At 36.0% G+C, this 17519-nt stretch overlaps 1 protein-coding gene across 1 annotated transcript in view; it reads right to left on the reverse strand.

Annotated features, from left to right (window-relative positions):
- The window catches only part of ODAD2 (outer dynein arm docking complex subunit 2), a 161473-nt gene that overhangs the window by 38569 nt on the left and 105385 nt on the right, over positions 1-17519 (reverse strand). The window contains exon 16 of the mRNA XM_019654386.1: positions 341-529. Within this exon, the coding sequence (XP_019509931.1) occupies positions 341-529 (189 nt within the window). The remainder of the gene's footprint in view (positions 1-340; positions 530-17519) is intronic.

Below are 17519 nucleotides of genomic sequence, written 5' to 3' on the forward strand. Positions count from 1 at the left end.
ATGAACAATTGTCTTAAGGATAATAATAATGATGATGTGATGAAATGATAGTTAACACTTCTACAATAAGATATTTGTCACCACTTTACTTGCCAGTGACAAATGGAAAACAGCCTCTATTTCACAAGGATATTGCATATAAACATTGCACAGTTTAAAATACACTTTCACATTTATTAGTCTCAGAGAAATTAAATGAATTAACCAAAATCTCACACCTCATAAGCAATGGATATTAAACTTGAATCCAGGTGTCTGGACTTGAAGCTCATTGTTTTTGCCACTACACCATGATATCTTATGACAATATGCATTTAAAATAAAAAGATGTGTTACTTACCGTATTTGCTAGTTTGGACAATAAAGGGACAACTCCATGATCTGTAATAACAGCTAAATTTTCTTGATCTTTTGCTATGTTGGTAATAGCCGCACATACACTCGCCAAAACTTCTTTATTATCTGATTTCAGTAAATTGACAACAAGTTCCAAACCACCAACAAAGGAACAAACCATTTCTCCAGCATCCTAGATAACAATAAAAATAAAGATGATACCAATAATTTAAAAAATAGCATTTTTAAAAAGCAAAAAGTAATAATAAGGTTGTGAGGTATGCCTATGGCATGAAAAACAAATTCAATATAACTTATGTCTATATTATACATAATATGTATGTATGTAGGTATAAAGTAGGTGTGTATATATAGATAACATACACACAATTCAGTTTCAACAAATATTTATTGAACACTTATTATATGAGTCACTTTGTTAACTATTGGAGGTATAGAAGCTACCAATATACAGTTGAATCTTATTATTTGCAGTAGTTATGTTCTATAAAATCATCACAAAACTGGAATTAGTGAACACTGAACCATTGCTCCTAAGGGAAATACAGGGTTTGGTTCCTGTAAGCCTCTGATCCCATTTTTGTCAACTGATCAATACCTAACCTTGTTTTATGTGTATTTCTGTTTAAAGACATCTTATTTCCTATATTTTCAATTCACTAACACTGAACTCATGGATAACACACTATAACTCATGCCTGAATGAAGCTTACCTAACACATATCTTCTCTGTAAGGCACATCACAGCTTTCTTGCACTTAGGAACATTAGACAGCACTTCTGAACTGTGCTTCAGGGCCATTTTAAACAGTGAAATCATCAACAAAAAAAACACAGAAATGTGAAAAAATGTGGCACTAAGTAGACTGCATGATGGATGCTTATTAACTGTAGGAGAGCTGAAACAAGAAAGCAGAACATCATCTTGCTCAGCCTCAGCTGAAAGCACACATTTTGGGGCATCTCCAGTTTTTCACCTCTCTGTGCCTGTCCAAGAATGATGGAGAAAGTGCCATGAGTATTGGTTTTGGAGTTACAAAAAGTTTTAGCAAGTAGGTGAATTTCCAAACAGAATCTGTGAATAATATGGATTGATGGTGTATATACTTTTGCCACCATATTGCTTACAATCTGTGGGGAACATGGGCATTAACAAATTAAAAGTATAGTGAATAGCCCTTAGGGGGAAGGGGTAAAGATACTGCAAACACCTACAAGGGAATGTCAGCTGGTGTGGAGATTCAAGGACTGCCTTCTAAGAGGATATTTGTAAGTGAGGCCTGAGGCCTGAGGCATTATTCAGTGTGAGGGGGAGCCTGGATGGAGGAATCAGCATGTAACATTGACCTGAGAATGAGCGAGAAGGTGACTTTTTTTTTTTTATTAGTTTCAGGTGTACAAAACAACATAGTGATTAGACATTTACGAGTATATACCTCACAAAGTGATAACCCCAACAAGTCTATTACCCATGTGACACTGTACATAGTTATTACAATATTATTGACTGTATTCCCTGTGCTGTACTTTATATTCCCGTGACTATCTTTTTGGTTATTAGTTTCAGGTGTACAAAACAACATAGTGATTAGACATTTACACACTTCATAAAGTGATAATCCCAACAAGTCTACTACCCCTCTGACACCGTACATAGCTATTCCAATACCATTGACTATATTCCCTAGGCTGTACTTTACATCTTATGACCATATATTTTTTAATTATAGTTGACATTCAATATTATTTTATATTAGTTTCAGGTGTACAGCACAGTGATTAGGAATTTATATAATTTATAAAGTGATATCTCTGATAAGTCTAGTACCCACCTGAAACTATACATAGTTTTTACAATATTATTTATATTCCCCATATTGTACATCTGCATGACTATTTTGAAACTACCAATTTGTACTTCCTAAACCCTTCACCTTTCTCACCTATCCTCTCAACCCCCCTCCCATCTAGCAACCATCAGTTTGTTCTCTGTATCTATGAGTCTATTTTGGTTTTGTTTATTCTGTTCTTTAGATTCCACATATATGTGAGATCGTGTGGTTTTTGTCTTTCTCAATCTGACTTATTTCACTTAGCATAATGTTCTCTAGGTCCATCCATGTTGTTGCAAATGGTAAGATTTCATACTTTTTTATGGCGGAGTAAGACTCCATTGTGTAAATGTACCACAATTTCTTTATCCAATCATCTATTGATGGGCATTTTGGTTGTTTCCATGTCTTGGCTATTGTGAATAGTGCTGCGGTGAACATAGGGGTGCATATATCTTTTCAAATTAGTGTTTTGGATTTCTCTGGATAAATACCCAGGAGTGGTATTTTTTTTTTTCCGCTGAGCCATCCCGCCACCTGTTGGCAGCTCACGGCTGCTCAGCTCGGGCTGACTCGAACCACTGTTGCTCAGAGCTCAAACTCTTGAGCGAGCTCTTAACCAACTGAGCCACTCAGCCGGCCCTCCCAGGAGTGGTATTGCTGGGTCATAAGGTAGTTCTACATGTATTTTTAATTTTTTGAGGATCCTCCATACTGTTTTCAGGAATTAACATCTTTTGAGTGCCAAATACATATCAGGCACTTTGCATAGATTTTTCTCAGTTAAACCTCAAAATAACCACGCCAAATAGATATGATTTCTATTTTAGATTTTGAAAACTGAGGTTCAAAGATACAACCTCGTAAATTAGGTTGTATCTCTCATGTAGGCAGGGGCCGTATTTTAGTAAATTCAGTGATCTTCATACATCATAAATCTGATCATCCCATCCCCATATACCCCACATCCTTCTGTAGCTTGCCCCTGCCCTTAGGATAAAAATCCAAACTCACACGTGGCTTCCAAGCCCTTCGTGGTGCACCCCCGGCATCCCTGCCTCACCTTCCCTGCCTTGGTCCCCTTTCTGCAACCCCTTTTACATGCCCTAAACCGGTGGCTCCCCATAGGAGCTAATAATCAGAATCCTAACACACATTCTCTGAGAATGTGATTCATTAAGTCTGAGGTGGGACCAATAAAAAACATCTGTATTTCTAAAAACTCTCCTGGTGAGTTTGAACTTCGGCCAGTATTGGGAACACTGCTTATTAGTCCTTCCAGTTTCAAGTGCTCATACTTGAACGTGTCTCCAAGCCTTTGCACATACATGCCCTTTTTGTCTACTTTCCTATTAGCTTGGGAATTCCTACACATCCTCAGCTACTAACTAAGGTATCATTTTCTTCAGGAAGCCTTTCCTGAACTTCAAGTCTGGGTTAAACTGCTCTTCTTATAATATCTGGTTGCTCTACAGCAGCAATTACCACTCTATGCAGTAGTGGCTTGTTTACCTTTGACGTTAAACTCTAAGTACCAGGAGGGCAGAAACTCTGTCTTATTCACTGTTTTATGCCTAGTGCCTATGCCAGTTTCTAGCAATGAGTACATGCTTAATTAACATTCATTGAATTTGATTATATGCAAATTTGCAGCTACAAAAGGAAGCTTTCACTGATAGCAATAACAAACCACACTAAGCTTCTAGTAAATTGTGAAGGAAGGACCCAAGTCAGATTCTTCCAAAGTGTAAGGACAAAACTTCTTGATCCACAACATCTACTCCTCCCAATTGCTATGGGAAGTGATGTCAGAAATATTGAACATTTGAATACAATTTATGATAGGACACATCAAATGTGGATGTATTAATAAAATTATTTTGAAAATACCGAATTGCCATTTTCTAAAAATTCTACAACAAAGTTTTTTATGTAATACAAAAGAAATTATTATACTTTCAACTGTCTTCTACATTGTCACCTTATTATACTTCTATGAATTAGGATGCAATAAAATCAAAAGATTGTAAATATTAATTTATTAATGGTCAGTCAAATATCCAATATAATTGAATCCAAATTACCCTTTGAGATACTTAGTAGTAGTTGTTATTGAAGAAGTATTATTTTCATGTTGGAGATGAGGAAAACCTCAAATAAATTAATATGTGAAAAGAAAAATGATAAGTGACAGAAATGGGATTGTAATCCAGATCTGCCTGATGCCAAAGCTACTCTACAACATCATGATTACGTGAATCCTAACCACATACTTGGTCCAAGTGTAAATTCAAAAGGAAAAATAGTGGCTCTTAGAATTTCAGGGAACTTCAAAAATGTAGCCCAAAAACTCAACTTTTCTAAGTGACATTGTATGAGTCAATAATCTAATACATTTTTTTCAATTATGAAGTTACAAAACAACTTTTTTTTTCTTCAAGGAACATTGGAAGAATTCTGGAAAGACGATGGTGGCATAGTTTTTAAATTTCTCTATAAAAATGGAGCAACTACTATAGCAACACAAAAAAGGAACAACATATACAATAATACTAGTTGACAAGGTATCTATACCAACCCCAAAACACGAGCAGGTCAGGACAAACCAGTAACCACTCCAAAATCCACGTGTAGTAAGAAAGTGCTGGAATCTGTGGAGGGAAGGCTTACAGAATTCCCTGAGAGCCAGGGAAACAGAATTGCCATTAGGTTTCACTGAAAAGCTCACACAGCAACAGAAGCTGGGAATGGACGTTTCAGGCTCTGGTTGATAGGTAAGACTAAGAAAATGCCACCAGGTCTAATGGTGCTGAAGTATTCTGTAGGTCTGAGTCCTGTAGTTCTTAAAACTACTAGGTGAAGCCCTTTCCTCAGACAAAGCCCCACACGGAGAAGAAACTACAGAAGTTGCATCCAAATTGAGCAAGGCAAGGACAATGGGATGAAGGGATGAGAAAGTCCAGATAAAAAGAGAGGAGGGTTAGGAGTCCATACCTACTCTGTGAAAATAACAGAAATGGGATCTTGAGAACCATGAAATTAGAAATGCTACCCTGGTCCACATCTCTCTCTTTAAAAGACCATGAAAATGCATTTCACTTAAAAATGAGTAATACAAAAACACTACAATCAATTTCCATATGGAGTTATTATAAGAAAAAATAAGCTGAAAGAATTATAAAAGCAATGAAAGGAAGATAAATAAGAATTATTAAAACTCATAAATTAGGTGACTAGTAAAAAAAACCAATTTCCACAAAGAATTAGAAATAAAAGAAAAATTCATTTTGGAAATGAAGAGTAAGCGAGAAGGGACACAAGAATGAACAAACAACATGGGCAATATCTTTAAATAAATAGAAGATATGAAAACTCCAAAATGATGGCAAAAAAGCGAACAAAAAATTCAAGAGAACAAGCAGGCAGAGAAGATCTAACATATGTATAGTAAGAGTTCCCAAAAAGGAAACAAAGCAATACAATACAGCAAATTTTAAAAACTGCAATTCAAGAACACTCTCTCCTAAAATAAATAAAACCTGAAAATGTATTGAAAACTCACCCTATATACCAGGAAAAATTGACCCAGAATGGGCTAACATAAAAGACATATTCTAATATAATTGCTGGACTTTAATAAAAAAGGAAAAAATGTCTTTGGTCATCTAGGCAAAAAGACCAAGTCACTTCTAAGGGAAATATGATATTAACCTTAGACTTTTTAATATTAATGTTTTATGCACAGGGGAAGGGAGTAACATATGTAGCTTGAAGGTAACGTGAATCAAGGTTCTAACATCCAGCCAAAATGAGCTTCAAGTATAAAACTGTTACAAACATGGAAGACTTTAGGGAATGCTAACACAGGCCCTGAATCTATCTGAATCTACTTGAGAATGAATGTCATACCTCCAAGAAAAACTAGAAAGACATTAACAAAAGGACTGCAGATTTCTGAAAATCCTCTGTTGGCTTCTTTTCCTTCAGGATAAGGTCTAAATCATTAGCATAACACTCAAATATTTTCCCTACCTTATCCTCTTACCTTATTCCCCAGTATACTCTTTTGCACAAACTATACTTCAGCTTCTAGAATTATTGTTGTTCCCTAAAGTATCATGATTTTTACATTTTTAAGCATTATTTTCCTTATCTGGATGCCCTTCTAAACTCCTATTGAGCTCTGAAAACTCTGACTCATTTTTTTTAAGGTCATAGAGATTGTTTTATTCATTTAGTAAACAGTAAAATTCACTTTTTTTTGCATTATTGTTCTATGAGTTTTGTCAAACACATATAGTCACATAAGCACCAACCACAGTCAAGATATAGAACTGTTCCATCACCCCTTGCGATTCCCTCATTCATCCTGTTATAGTCAGTCCTTCTTCCTACTCCCAGTCCTCGGAAAGCTTTTATCTGTTTTCTGTCCCTATAATTTTACCTTTTCCAGAATATATTATAGATGGAATGATATAGTATGAAGTCTTTTGAATCTAGCTTCTTATATAACACACTTGTAATTAATCCATGGTGTTGTATGTATCAGTATTCTATCCATTTGTATTGCTAAATCACATTCCATTTTGTGGATGTACCACACTTTGTTGATCTATTCCAGATGAAGGGTATTTGGGTTGTTTCCAGATTTTGAGGATTATGAATAAATCCTCTATAAACTTTCATGAACTGTTTCTTTTGGGAGCATAAAATCTTTTGTGAGTAGGTAGTAGTGATTTAATATCTAATTTACAACATTCGCTTGTTATGCTTTCAATACTAGTAGGGTCTATAGTGATGATCTCTTTTTTATCTCTGATATTGGTTATTTGTATCTTCTTTTTCTCTTGATCAAAGTGACTAAATGTTTATAAATTTTATTGATTTTTTCAAGAACCAGTCTCTTTTTTGTCTATTGCTTTTCTGCTTTCAATTTCATTAACTTTTTTCTCTTAACTGTTTTTCCCTTCCTTCTGTTTATCTTTTCCTATTGTTTAAGAATAAAAACTTATTCTTTTTAAATCTTTCCTTCCTTTTTTTTTTGTGGTTCATGGTTATTTAGAAGCATGTTTTAAAATTTCAAAACATGTGGGTATTTTCCAGCTATCTTTCTGTCATTGAGCTCTAGTTAATTCTATTATGGTCAAATAACTTGCATGATTTAAATTTTTATGATTTCTTAAGGTTTGTTTTATGGTTCAGAATATGGTACAGCTTGGTGAATGTCCCAAAGGAAGTTAAAAACAATGTATATTCTGCTGTTGTTGGGTGGAATGTTCCATAAATATGTTAAGTTGGTTGGTACAGTTGTTCAGGTCTTCTATATCCTTACTTATTTTCTAGTGTTTTCTACTGATTAAAAAGAGAAGTATTGAAATTCCCAACTATTATTGTGGATTTTTCTATTTATCCTTTCAATTTTATCAGTTTTTGCTTCATAAACTTTGAAGCTCTGTTTTTAAGTGATGGTAGAGATTTCATATTAAAATGGGATAGAGTAAATCCTACAGACAAGTAAAAATAATAGAATTTTCTATTTATTCCTCTTTAAGAACTTACTTTAAATGCAGAATTGTCTTCATGAATAGACCATGTAGGAAGTTTCTTTTATTCTATTCTTTAGACTAACTTGGTGGTCTCAAACTTTAAAGTTAAAAATACTACAAGATTGTACACTGTTGTATTTCATGGATGATTTCAGGAATATACAAGGATAAATTTAACTCTAATTTTTTTCTTGTGTACTTACTTTAGAGTGCAAATTCCTATAAAAATGCACCTTCACATTATTTTCTTTTACCTTTATTGTACTTGGGAATATTGAAATTAAAAGGTTACTTTCCCAGCCAAACTTATATGAACTATGTTTTCCCCAATAGAGTCACCTGAGCTTCTGTATCTCTTCAGTCATGTCTTTCTCTATCATGGCACCTGAAATTCTTTTCATATATCTATAAGCTGTCTTCCAAGAATAATTTAACCATCTGTTTCTCCATTGCTTGTTCTTTATTTTTATTTTTTTTAATATTTTTCAATTACAGTTGACATACAATGTCACATTAGTTTCCAGTGTACAACATAGTAATTAGACTTTTATGTACCTTATGAAATGATCACCCCAATTAAGTCTAGTACCCACCTCACACCACACATAGTTACTGCAATATTGACTATATTCTTTATTTTGTACTTTTACATCCCAATGACTATTTTTTATAAGTGGCAATTTGTACTTCTTAATCCCTTTCACCTTTTTCACCCATCTTCCCAACACCCCTCCCATCTGGCAACTATCAATTTTTTCTCTGGAATAGATCTTTTAATAGAGCTTAAATAACATCTCTTCCATGAAATATCCCCCCCACTCCCTTTCTCTGTATTGGCCACTCCCTTCCCTCCATATCTTGTAGATGTTTTTCTCCATTTAAAAATCTATTTCCTCATCTTCCTGTGTTTTCCAAGACTTGATTTTTTGGGGGGTGTCTATCTCTCACACACAAGCATCAGGAGAAAGCGCCTCTATACCCCAGAAGTAATTTTTGATTGGCCTAAGCCTATTCTGGAAGTCTCATTTCCTCTGTCAATTATTTGTTTAGGGGTAAGCTAGATATGGCCCAATTATGGCCAATGAGTTTTGAGATAATGTCTCCTAGGAATCTCCTGGAAAAGTTTGCCTATTACAATAAGAAATAATCACAGGTCACACTAGGACTGGCAGAACAGAAAGGGGAAAGAAAGCAGTCTGGGTCCTTAATGACACTGTTGAGCTGCTCAATCAACTAACCCTAATATCTGATTTGGCCATTTAACACCAAATGTATCTATAGCCATTTTTCATTATATTGTCGTTATTTTCTTATGGGTTCTTTCCCCACTGGTTTGTGAGCTCTTCAAGAAAGACCCCTGGTACTGTTCTTTGATTCTCTCTTGGGATATTGCCTGGTATCGGTCACTCAGTGGACTTTCAATAAATGTTTGTTGAATTATGAAAAAAATAAAAGAAATAAGAGGGCCAGAACTTTAAGATACTTAAACAGTCACAAACGCTAAAAAGAAAAGAGCGTTAGCTCTGTAAGATGCAATATAAATTAATAATATCAAAACAACCTCACAGTCTATGATTTGCTGATTCTCTCGCTGCTTTATCAGTAGACACAGTAAGCCACAGAACTGGGGCCATACTGGGAAAAATAACAAAAGTGATCACATCTGCCTCTGATCCAAGAACTTCCTAAGGTGCATGGTATGAGATACCGGGAGCCAAAGTCTCAGTGAGATCATGGGCATGGCTCACCAAGGCCTTGTAATGTTTACAATCTGTGGGACAGTGAAATGTTAAGACTCAAACTTACAGAGCCCTTCAAAGTTTGTTTATTTGTTTTGAAGGTGAGACTTCTTTCTTTCTTTTTGTGTTTAAAGATTTTAAACATATGACGACTTGCCTAACATAGTTTCTATGGAAAGGGAGACATTATATTTGAGGATGGAAAAAGTAATTACACTGCCAAAACTGTCTTTCACTAATGCTAAGCGACTGGGCAAATTCACCACATTTTCCACCTTCTCACATATCTTAAAAACTAGTCTTTGCCAATTTCACCACTGGTACAATATTGGTTATATATAATTCAAATTTTCATCTGTAATAGAAAAACTCTTACTACTACTACTACCACTACTACCACTAATAGTATTGTAGTAGTAAGAACAACTAAAAGAACAGCCTAATTTTTTGCAGTTTACAAAGGACTTCCACATACATATTTCATCTGATACTCACAGCTCTGCCTTAAGGACTCATGATATCCCCATTTGATAGAAAGGAAGGCTTAAGGCTCATAAACAGTTAGTGACAGAACTAAAAATCAACTTTAGATTTCCTGATTTCTCATTTAGTGTCTTTTCATTATATACTGTGTGTTTAGGCTTCAAAGTGCCAATAATTATGCAGAGGGTGCCAAAAATGTATACACATTTTAAGAAAGGAAAAAACTATTACATTTGTAATACTCAACACTACTGATAACAAAAGATGAATACAAGTCATGTGTATAAATTTTTTTTGAATCCCTGTTATTTATCATATTAAACCTAATTTTTAAACACTGAGAAGAATCTTCACAGTAGATGGTTAACAATGCCTAAAAAGATGAAGCTATTTTGTCAATGACATTTCCTAAGACAAACAAAAACAGTAATTGAAAAGGAGAATATAAAACACTTCCATACTGCTATTAAAGTAAAGCTTGAATGGTTGCATAAGTAGGAGAAGATACCAAGTTCAAATTAAACAAAATTAGGTGAAATACACAAATAAGATGAAGAACATGAAGTAGTAAAATACATTTGGTTCAAGTTCAACTAGTAGGAAAATATGTATTAAGATATTATTTAGAAATTAATGAATGATACAGAAAACTGGATATTTTGGCAGAGAGCAATTAAACTAATAGGTATAAAATTCCTTCTCTTGCTTCCAGGGAAAAGAACTGGCAGTTTTCTGATGAGGTGAGATAAACATAATGCAACTTTAAAGCATATGCAAGCAAGCATAACATGATTTAAGAAAATAATTTTTATACAGAAGGAGTTATAAAAACCCTGCTTTGTGCCATGTAGAGACCATACGATGCATAATATAGTATTTGAAAAATATTTAAAAATAGCCCATTATATATAAAAAAATTGCAAAAATGCTACATTCACATTAGAATACCATGTCAAAGAAACCAAAACTGAACAGGCAAATCTTGTCCTAAAAGTATATCAATAATTAAATGCTTTTAAAATTATAAATACAACCCATATATACTCAAGGAAAACAGCCTGTTTGTGTAGTTCCATCACAATAATATCCTTGTTCTATTCCTAGTAGTTAAGTCCTACAGCCACATATATATAGCCTAAAAAATACACATTTTAAGAAAGGAAAACTGTATTAAAATTGTAATACTCAATATACACAATAAAAAAAGATGAATACAAGTCACGTTTGACTTCTGCAATTACAAGAGGTGCTCAAAGTGGTTACCATCAGCATCCAGACACGTCTGATTATGGTGAACTACTGCTTGAGCAGTTGACCAAAGTGTACACTTGTATACATTATACATTTTTTTGACACCCCCAGTGTCTATATATGTGTATATATATATATATATATATATATATATATATATATATGGAGACAGAGAGCTGATTTACAATTATCTTCCACTTTCAAATGTAGTTATTCAAAGATCAAAATTAGAACATCAATTATTACCCTTTTGCTTCTAAACTGAAGGAAAAATAAATTAATTTCAGGTAAAATAAATCATACAGCCTTCATAGTCTAACATAGCAGAAAATGCATTATACCTTGAGGGTGACTTTATCCAATAAAATCACAAGAAAAATAAGAAAAATAAATTTAATGGTTTTGAGTTTTTTCTACTTCCCTAGCCTAATTTAAGATAATTTTCTTAAATATCACAGGCAACTGTGATTTTTACATTTTACTATGTCCTGTGTTGATTCTGCTTTGGATGCAATATTCTGTTAATAAAGAGTTCTAAATGGTGACGCACCATTGCATATCCAGAGGCTTATATAGTTAATTAAATAACATTCTTAACCAATGAAATATTTGAAAGTTTATAACAAGTACAAGGTGCTAAACAAATTTGTCATATTATCATAAAATAGCTATTATGTATAAAACTATGTATATATACATTTGTATGTATATATTTTTAAATAGTATATATAAGTTTTTTCCCACTTGTACTCAATAACCCACAGATTAAGATAAATAAAGCAATTTCCTGTTATGATTCAATCAGATACATCTGAACACTGAGTTGTGTGGATAAGGCTAAGAAAAACACTTGAAACCATAATCTAGACAGAAAATAAAAACTATATGAAATAGTATATTCCAAAACAACCCCAAAACAGGGAGTCTCCAATTATGAAGAGATTATTTTGCAAAAGTTTACTTGTTTGGTCTGTTACATCATTTTTGTATAAATATGTTGTTAGCTTCCCAGTTCAGCAGATAAGAGTCTATTCAACTCATAATGAACCTGAACTATATTATACTAACTGTAACTAATCCTCTTTTTCATGAATGTTCTTTTCATATTTGGAGCCAGGTATCTAGTTTACCTTATTTTACTCAATATGTACCATTGACTAATTTTCCCATTAAATAGTTTTCATTGGCTTTTCATATTTATCAAACTTTCTCTTAAAACATACCCAGAGATTAACACAGAATTCCAGATGTGGTCTGACTAAGGGCAGAGTGTAGCAAAACTCTTATCTTCTGTGATCTAGAAACACTATTTCTGCTAGTGTGGCCAACTGCATGCACTAGTTGTTCACATTAAACTCTGAATTAGCCAAAATCCCAATATCTTTTACAAGTGAAGTATTATACAGCCAGGATTCCCACATCCTGCACTTAAGGGAATTCTAGCAAAATTGGGTTGAACAATTTTCATAGAAAAGAGATAAAAAATTGTTATGTAAATTTCACATTATAATCTCCTAGGTTGATTTTTTTTAGAAATATAAATGCCTAAGCTTCAATCTCAATATATAGAACAGGGGTAGGGCCCTTGCATGAGAATATATATATATTTTTTTAATGCTCTGAAGGTAATGTATATCCAGGTTGGAGAATGGCTTATCTGGATTACTATGAAATTGTGTTGCTGTTACTTTCAGAATCATAGCATCAGTGTAAAAATGATTAACTCAAATGGCCCATATTTAGTTTAAGAATAAATAGAGAAGCCGCCTCTGGTCCTGATCCTCTGTAACAAAAATGAGAACACTGGCAAAAATCGGCAAAATAAACTTTTTCAGAACTCTCAAATTCAATGAAAGGCTCACAGAAGTGTTTATTCAAGAAAAATGGCTCAATCTCAGAAAGAACAGTGAGCTTTATGTTATTTTAACTTTCCCTATTCCCATCTCCCTCTCCTCCGCTCTGCAGTAACCTTGAAAACCAGCAGACTTGCAACCATGGTATCTGGAAAAACCTGCAGCCTAGCAGCCACAGGAGAAAAAGAATGGGTTTAGAGCCCCCCAAAGAGCCCCATGCCAACAGAACTGTCACTGTTTAACCTGAATGGCAACTTCTAGGAAAAACTCCAAAGGCTTGTCTTTACTGTACCTCAGGGCTCATTCAGTGAGGAAAGTCCTATCAGTGGCAATTATTTAATGTAAAACTATTTGAGATGTTAATATCAGCTGGGATAAACAAGAGGCTGGCCAAAAAAACATTAAAAGGAAAATCTTGGAAATGAGGTGTCTATAGAGGGCTTTGAAAAACTTCAATATATTCCTGGGGATCTAAAATGCCACCTGCAAGCTCAGGGTTTTACAAATGCCCAGAAAATACTGGAAATAGCCCTAACTGCTCAACTCTGGCTGACTTTGGGGCTCTATGAAAGCCGAAGTGAAGGGTAAGACAAAGTTGTAAACTGTTGGAGTGTTCATTGTGTGCCATAAAATGCATACAAAACCCCTCACCAAACAGTGAGAAACCCAGTGCTGCAGAGCACTTACGAAAATCTCTGTCAACTCTTTAGCTGACCAATGAGCTGACTGAGCAGAGACCTCAAAAGAGCACACTAACAAAGAATACAGATATTGCAGAATTAGTCCAAGAATGTCACTAACAAACAATAGCAAAAACAACAACAAATAGCAGCAACATAATCACTGGGAAGGGGAAAATCTGATTTCCAGAGTTTCTACTTTATGTTATTTAAAATATAATTTATAGCAAAAAGTTATGAGGCATACAAAGAAAGAGGAAATTATGTCGCAAAGTATGCCCCTGGGAATGAAATCAGTCCATAAAACCTGACCCTAAGGAAGTCTATACCATGTTGGACTTATTAGACAAAGACTTTAAATCAGTTATTATAAATATGTTCAAGATACTAAAGGAAACCATGCATAAACAATTAGTTCGAGAACAATGTATCAGGAAGTAGAGAATATCAATAAACAGATTTAAATTATATAAAAAAGGACCAATTCAAAATTCTGGATTTGAGAGAGCGATCCAAGATGGCGGAGTAGATAAACACTGTGTCCGCTTCCTTCCATGAACACATGAATATTACAACTAAATTATAGAACAATCAACCTAGAGAACCATCTGAAGCCTACCCAAACAGAAGTCCTATAACAAAAAATATGAAGAAGAAGCCACATCGAGATGGGTAGGAGGGGCGGAGACGCAGAACAGACCCCAAACCTCCCTGTGGCTGTTGAGAATCAGGATGAACACCTCCGCTGAGGAGGTTCCCCCTGGAGGAGGGACCCCAAACCCCACACCAGGCTCCCCAGCCCAGAGTAGTACTGCTGGGAAGAAGAGGCCCCACAACATTTGGCTGCTAAAAACAGTGGGGATTCCAACCATTCAGGTAAGACAGAAGGCTATGGGGAATCCCAGACGACCTCTTAAAAAGACCGAGCATAGATTCACTAGCACACAGGCACTCACCTTGAACTCCAGCGGAGAGACAGTGACTGGGGGGCTTCAGACACATATTGGGGGCAGACTGAGGAGTGTGGCTTCAGGGGGAGGACTGAAGGACATTTCAGCATCTTTCCCCGCAGCCGGCAGGCAGACGCCATCTTGCCTGTGTTGAGCCCACCCCCACAGGCCAAATATAAATCTGATTGGCCTGGTGAGCCCTGCTGCTTCACCCTGCTGACTCAGCTGGAACCCTACTACACCCAACTCCCACACTTCCAGAGGCACTTTCTTCGTGAGCAGCCAGCCCCTCCCTCATTGAACTCTTTCTAGGAAAACTATTGGAGTCCACAAGCCCCAGGCAGTGACAGGCCTCAGTGTGCTCTGAGACTTGCTGAATCACTCCAGGCTCAGCACTCGCACCAAAACAGAGTCTACATTAACCTGGTGACTACAACTCTTCCTGTTCTAGTGACTCCCTGAGACCATGCCTCACTTAACTCTCATACTACACAAGTCTTTATCAGTGGCTCAATCATGAGACATCTGACAGGTGGCAGCAGGCCTCCAGGTATTCTGGCTTTTTCTCGGAGTTACCCCAAGCATGGTGCTAGTGGCAACTGTCCTCGGTTCACAGCGTGAATTCTCCCACATGCCTTCTGGTTTAGCACAGGCAGCAAACAACTGCGGGACTATCTGTAGCTCCTACCAAGTAACACCTGGCCGTTACAGTTATTAGCTGACCAGGGCCTGCACCGAAGCTCCTCCCAAGAGGCCCCAGAATCAACATACAAGATTGACAATTATGTTTGCAAACTCATCCTAGAAAAAGTGTTCCATACCTCATTGCCGAATATCACTTCAAAGTACTCCCCTTGGGAAGATATGCACCAACACCAGTGTCTAGTCCACCCTTCAAAGCAGTTTTGGAACTCTTTTTCTGGAATGGCCATCAGAGCTGTTGTTGTATTACCCTTAGATGTCCTGAGTGTCATGAAAATGTTTTCCTTTCAATATTTCCTTTATCTTCAGGTAAAGAAAGAAGTCACTGGGGGCCAGATCAGGTGAGCAGGGAGGGTGTTCCAATACAGTTATTTGTTTCCTGGCTAAAAACTCCCTCACAGACAGTGCTGTGTGACCTGGTGCATTGTCGTGATGCAAGAGCCACAAATTGCTGGCAAAAAGTTCAGGTTGTCTAACTTTTCCATGCAGCTTTTTCAGCATTTCTAAATAGTAAACTTGGTTAACTATTTGTCCAGTTGGTACAAATTCACAATGAATAATCCCTCTGATATAAAAAAAGGTTAGCAATAGCGTTGCAACAAGTTCGCGAACTTAATTGTCGGACCTCATATTTGAAGAAATATAACTGAAAACTTTCCTAACCTGGTGAAGGAAACATACAAGTCCAGGAAGCACAAATCCCAAACAAGATGAACCCAAATAGGTCAACACCAAGAAACATTATAATTAAAATGCCAAATGTTAAATACAAAGTAAATCCTAAAAGCAGCAAGAGAAAAGCAACTAGTAACTTATAAGGGAGCTCCCATAAAATTGTCAGCTGATTTCTCAACAGAAACTTTGCAGGCCAGAAAAGATTGGCACAAAATATTCGATGTTAAGGAAAGAAGGACCTACAACCAAGGCTACTCCACCAGCAAGGCTATCATTTAGAATCAAAGGACAGATAAAGAGCTTCCCAGACAAGAAAAAGCTAAAGGAGTTCATCACCACCAAACCAGTATCACAAAGAATGTTAGCGGGCCTTCTTTAAGATGGGGATAAAAAATTAAATTATGAATAATAAAATGGCAACAGCTACATATCTATCAACAACTACTTCCAATGTAAATAAATTCAATGCTCCAATCAAAAGACATAGGAGGGCCAAATGGTTAAGAAACAAAACCCTTACATCAACTGCCTATAAGAGACTCACTTCATATTGAAAGACATACTGAAAGTAAAGAGATGGAAAAAGATATTTCATGAAAATAGAAAGGGGGCTGGCTGAGTGGCTCAGTTGGTTAAGAGCTCGCTCAAGAGTTTGAGCTCTGAGCAACAGTGGTTCAATTCCTGGCCCGAGCTGAGCAGCTGCTGAGCTGCCAACAGGTGGCAGAATGGCTCAGCTTAAAAAACAAAAAACAAAAGACAAAAAAACAAATAAAAAAAGAAAATAGAAAGGAAAAAAACAAACGAAAAAAAGCTGGAGTAGCAATATTTATACCAGACAAAATACTTTTAAACAAAGGCTATAAGAAGAGACAATGAATGATTCAATAATCCCACTTTTGGGTATTTATCCAAAGAAACCCAAGCTACTTTGAGGGAATGTGAATCCACAGGTTCATTGCAGCATTGTTTACAGTGGCCAAGATGAGGAGGCAGCCTGGGCATCTGTTGATGGAAGAATGGATAAAGAAGAGGTGGTACATATACACAATAGAATATTGCTCGGCCATGGAAGGGAATGGGTTCTTGCCATCTGCTGCGGCATGGATGGACCTGGAGGGTGTTGTGCTGAGTGGAGTATATCAGACAGAGAAAGACAGATGCAATGTGATTTCACTTATATATGGAATCTAAGAACAAAATTAACAAACAAAACAGAAACAAACTCATAGACACAGGAAACATTTTGATGATTGCCAGATGGGAGAGGGCTTGGGAGGTGGGTGAAAAAAGGGTAAGGGGTTAGGTCCAGCCGAGTGGCTCAGCTGGTTAAGAGCTTGCTTGGGAGCACCAGCTCTGAGAAGCAGGGCTACGGTTCGGATCCCACATTGAGGGCCAGTGACGCTTGCCCTCTACAGCTAAGATGATGAACAACAGTTCAACCTGGAGCTGGG

Source organism: Hipposideros armiger, unplaced genomic scaffold (genome assembly GCF_001890085.2).
Source record: "Hipposideros armiger isolate ML-2016 unplaced genomic scaffold, ASM189008v1 scaffold_221, whole genome shotgun sequence".
In the NCBI taxonomy this organism is placed as follows: domain Eukaryota; kingdom Metazoa; phylum Chordata; class Mammalia; order Chiroptera; family Hipposideridae; genus Hipposideros; species Hipposideros armiger.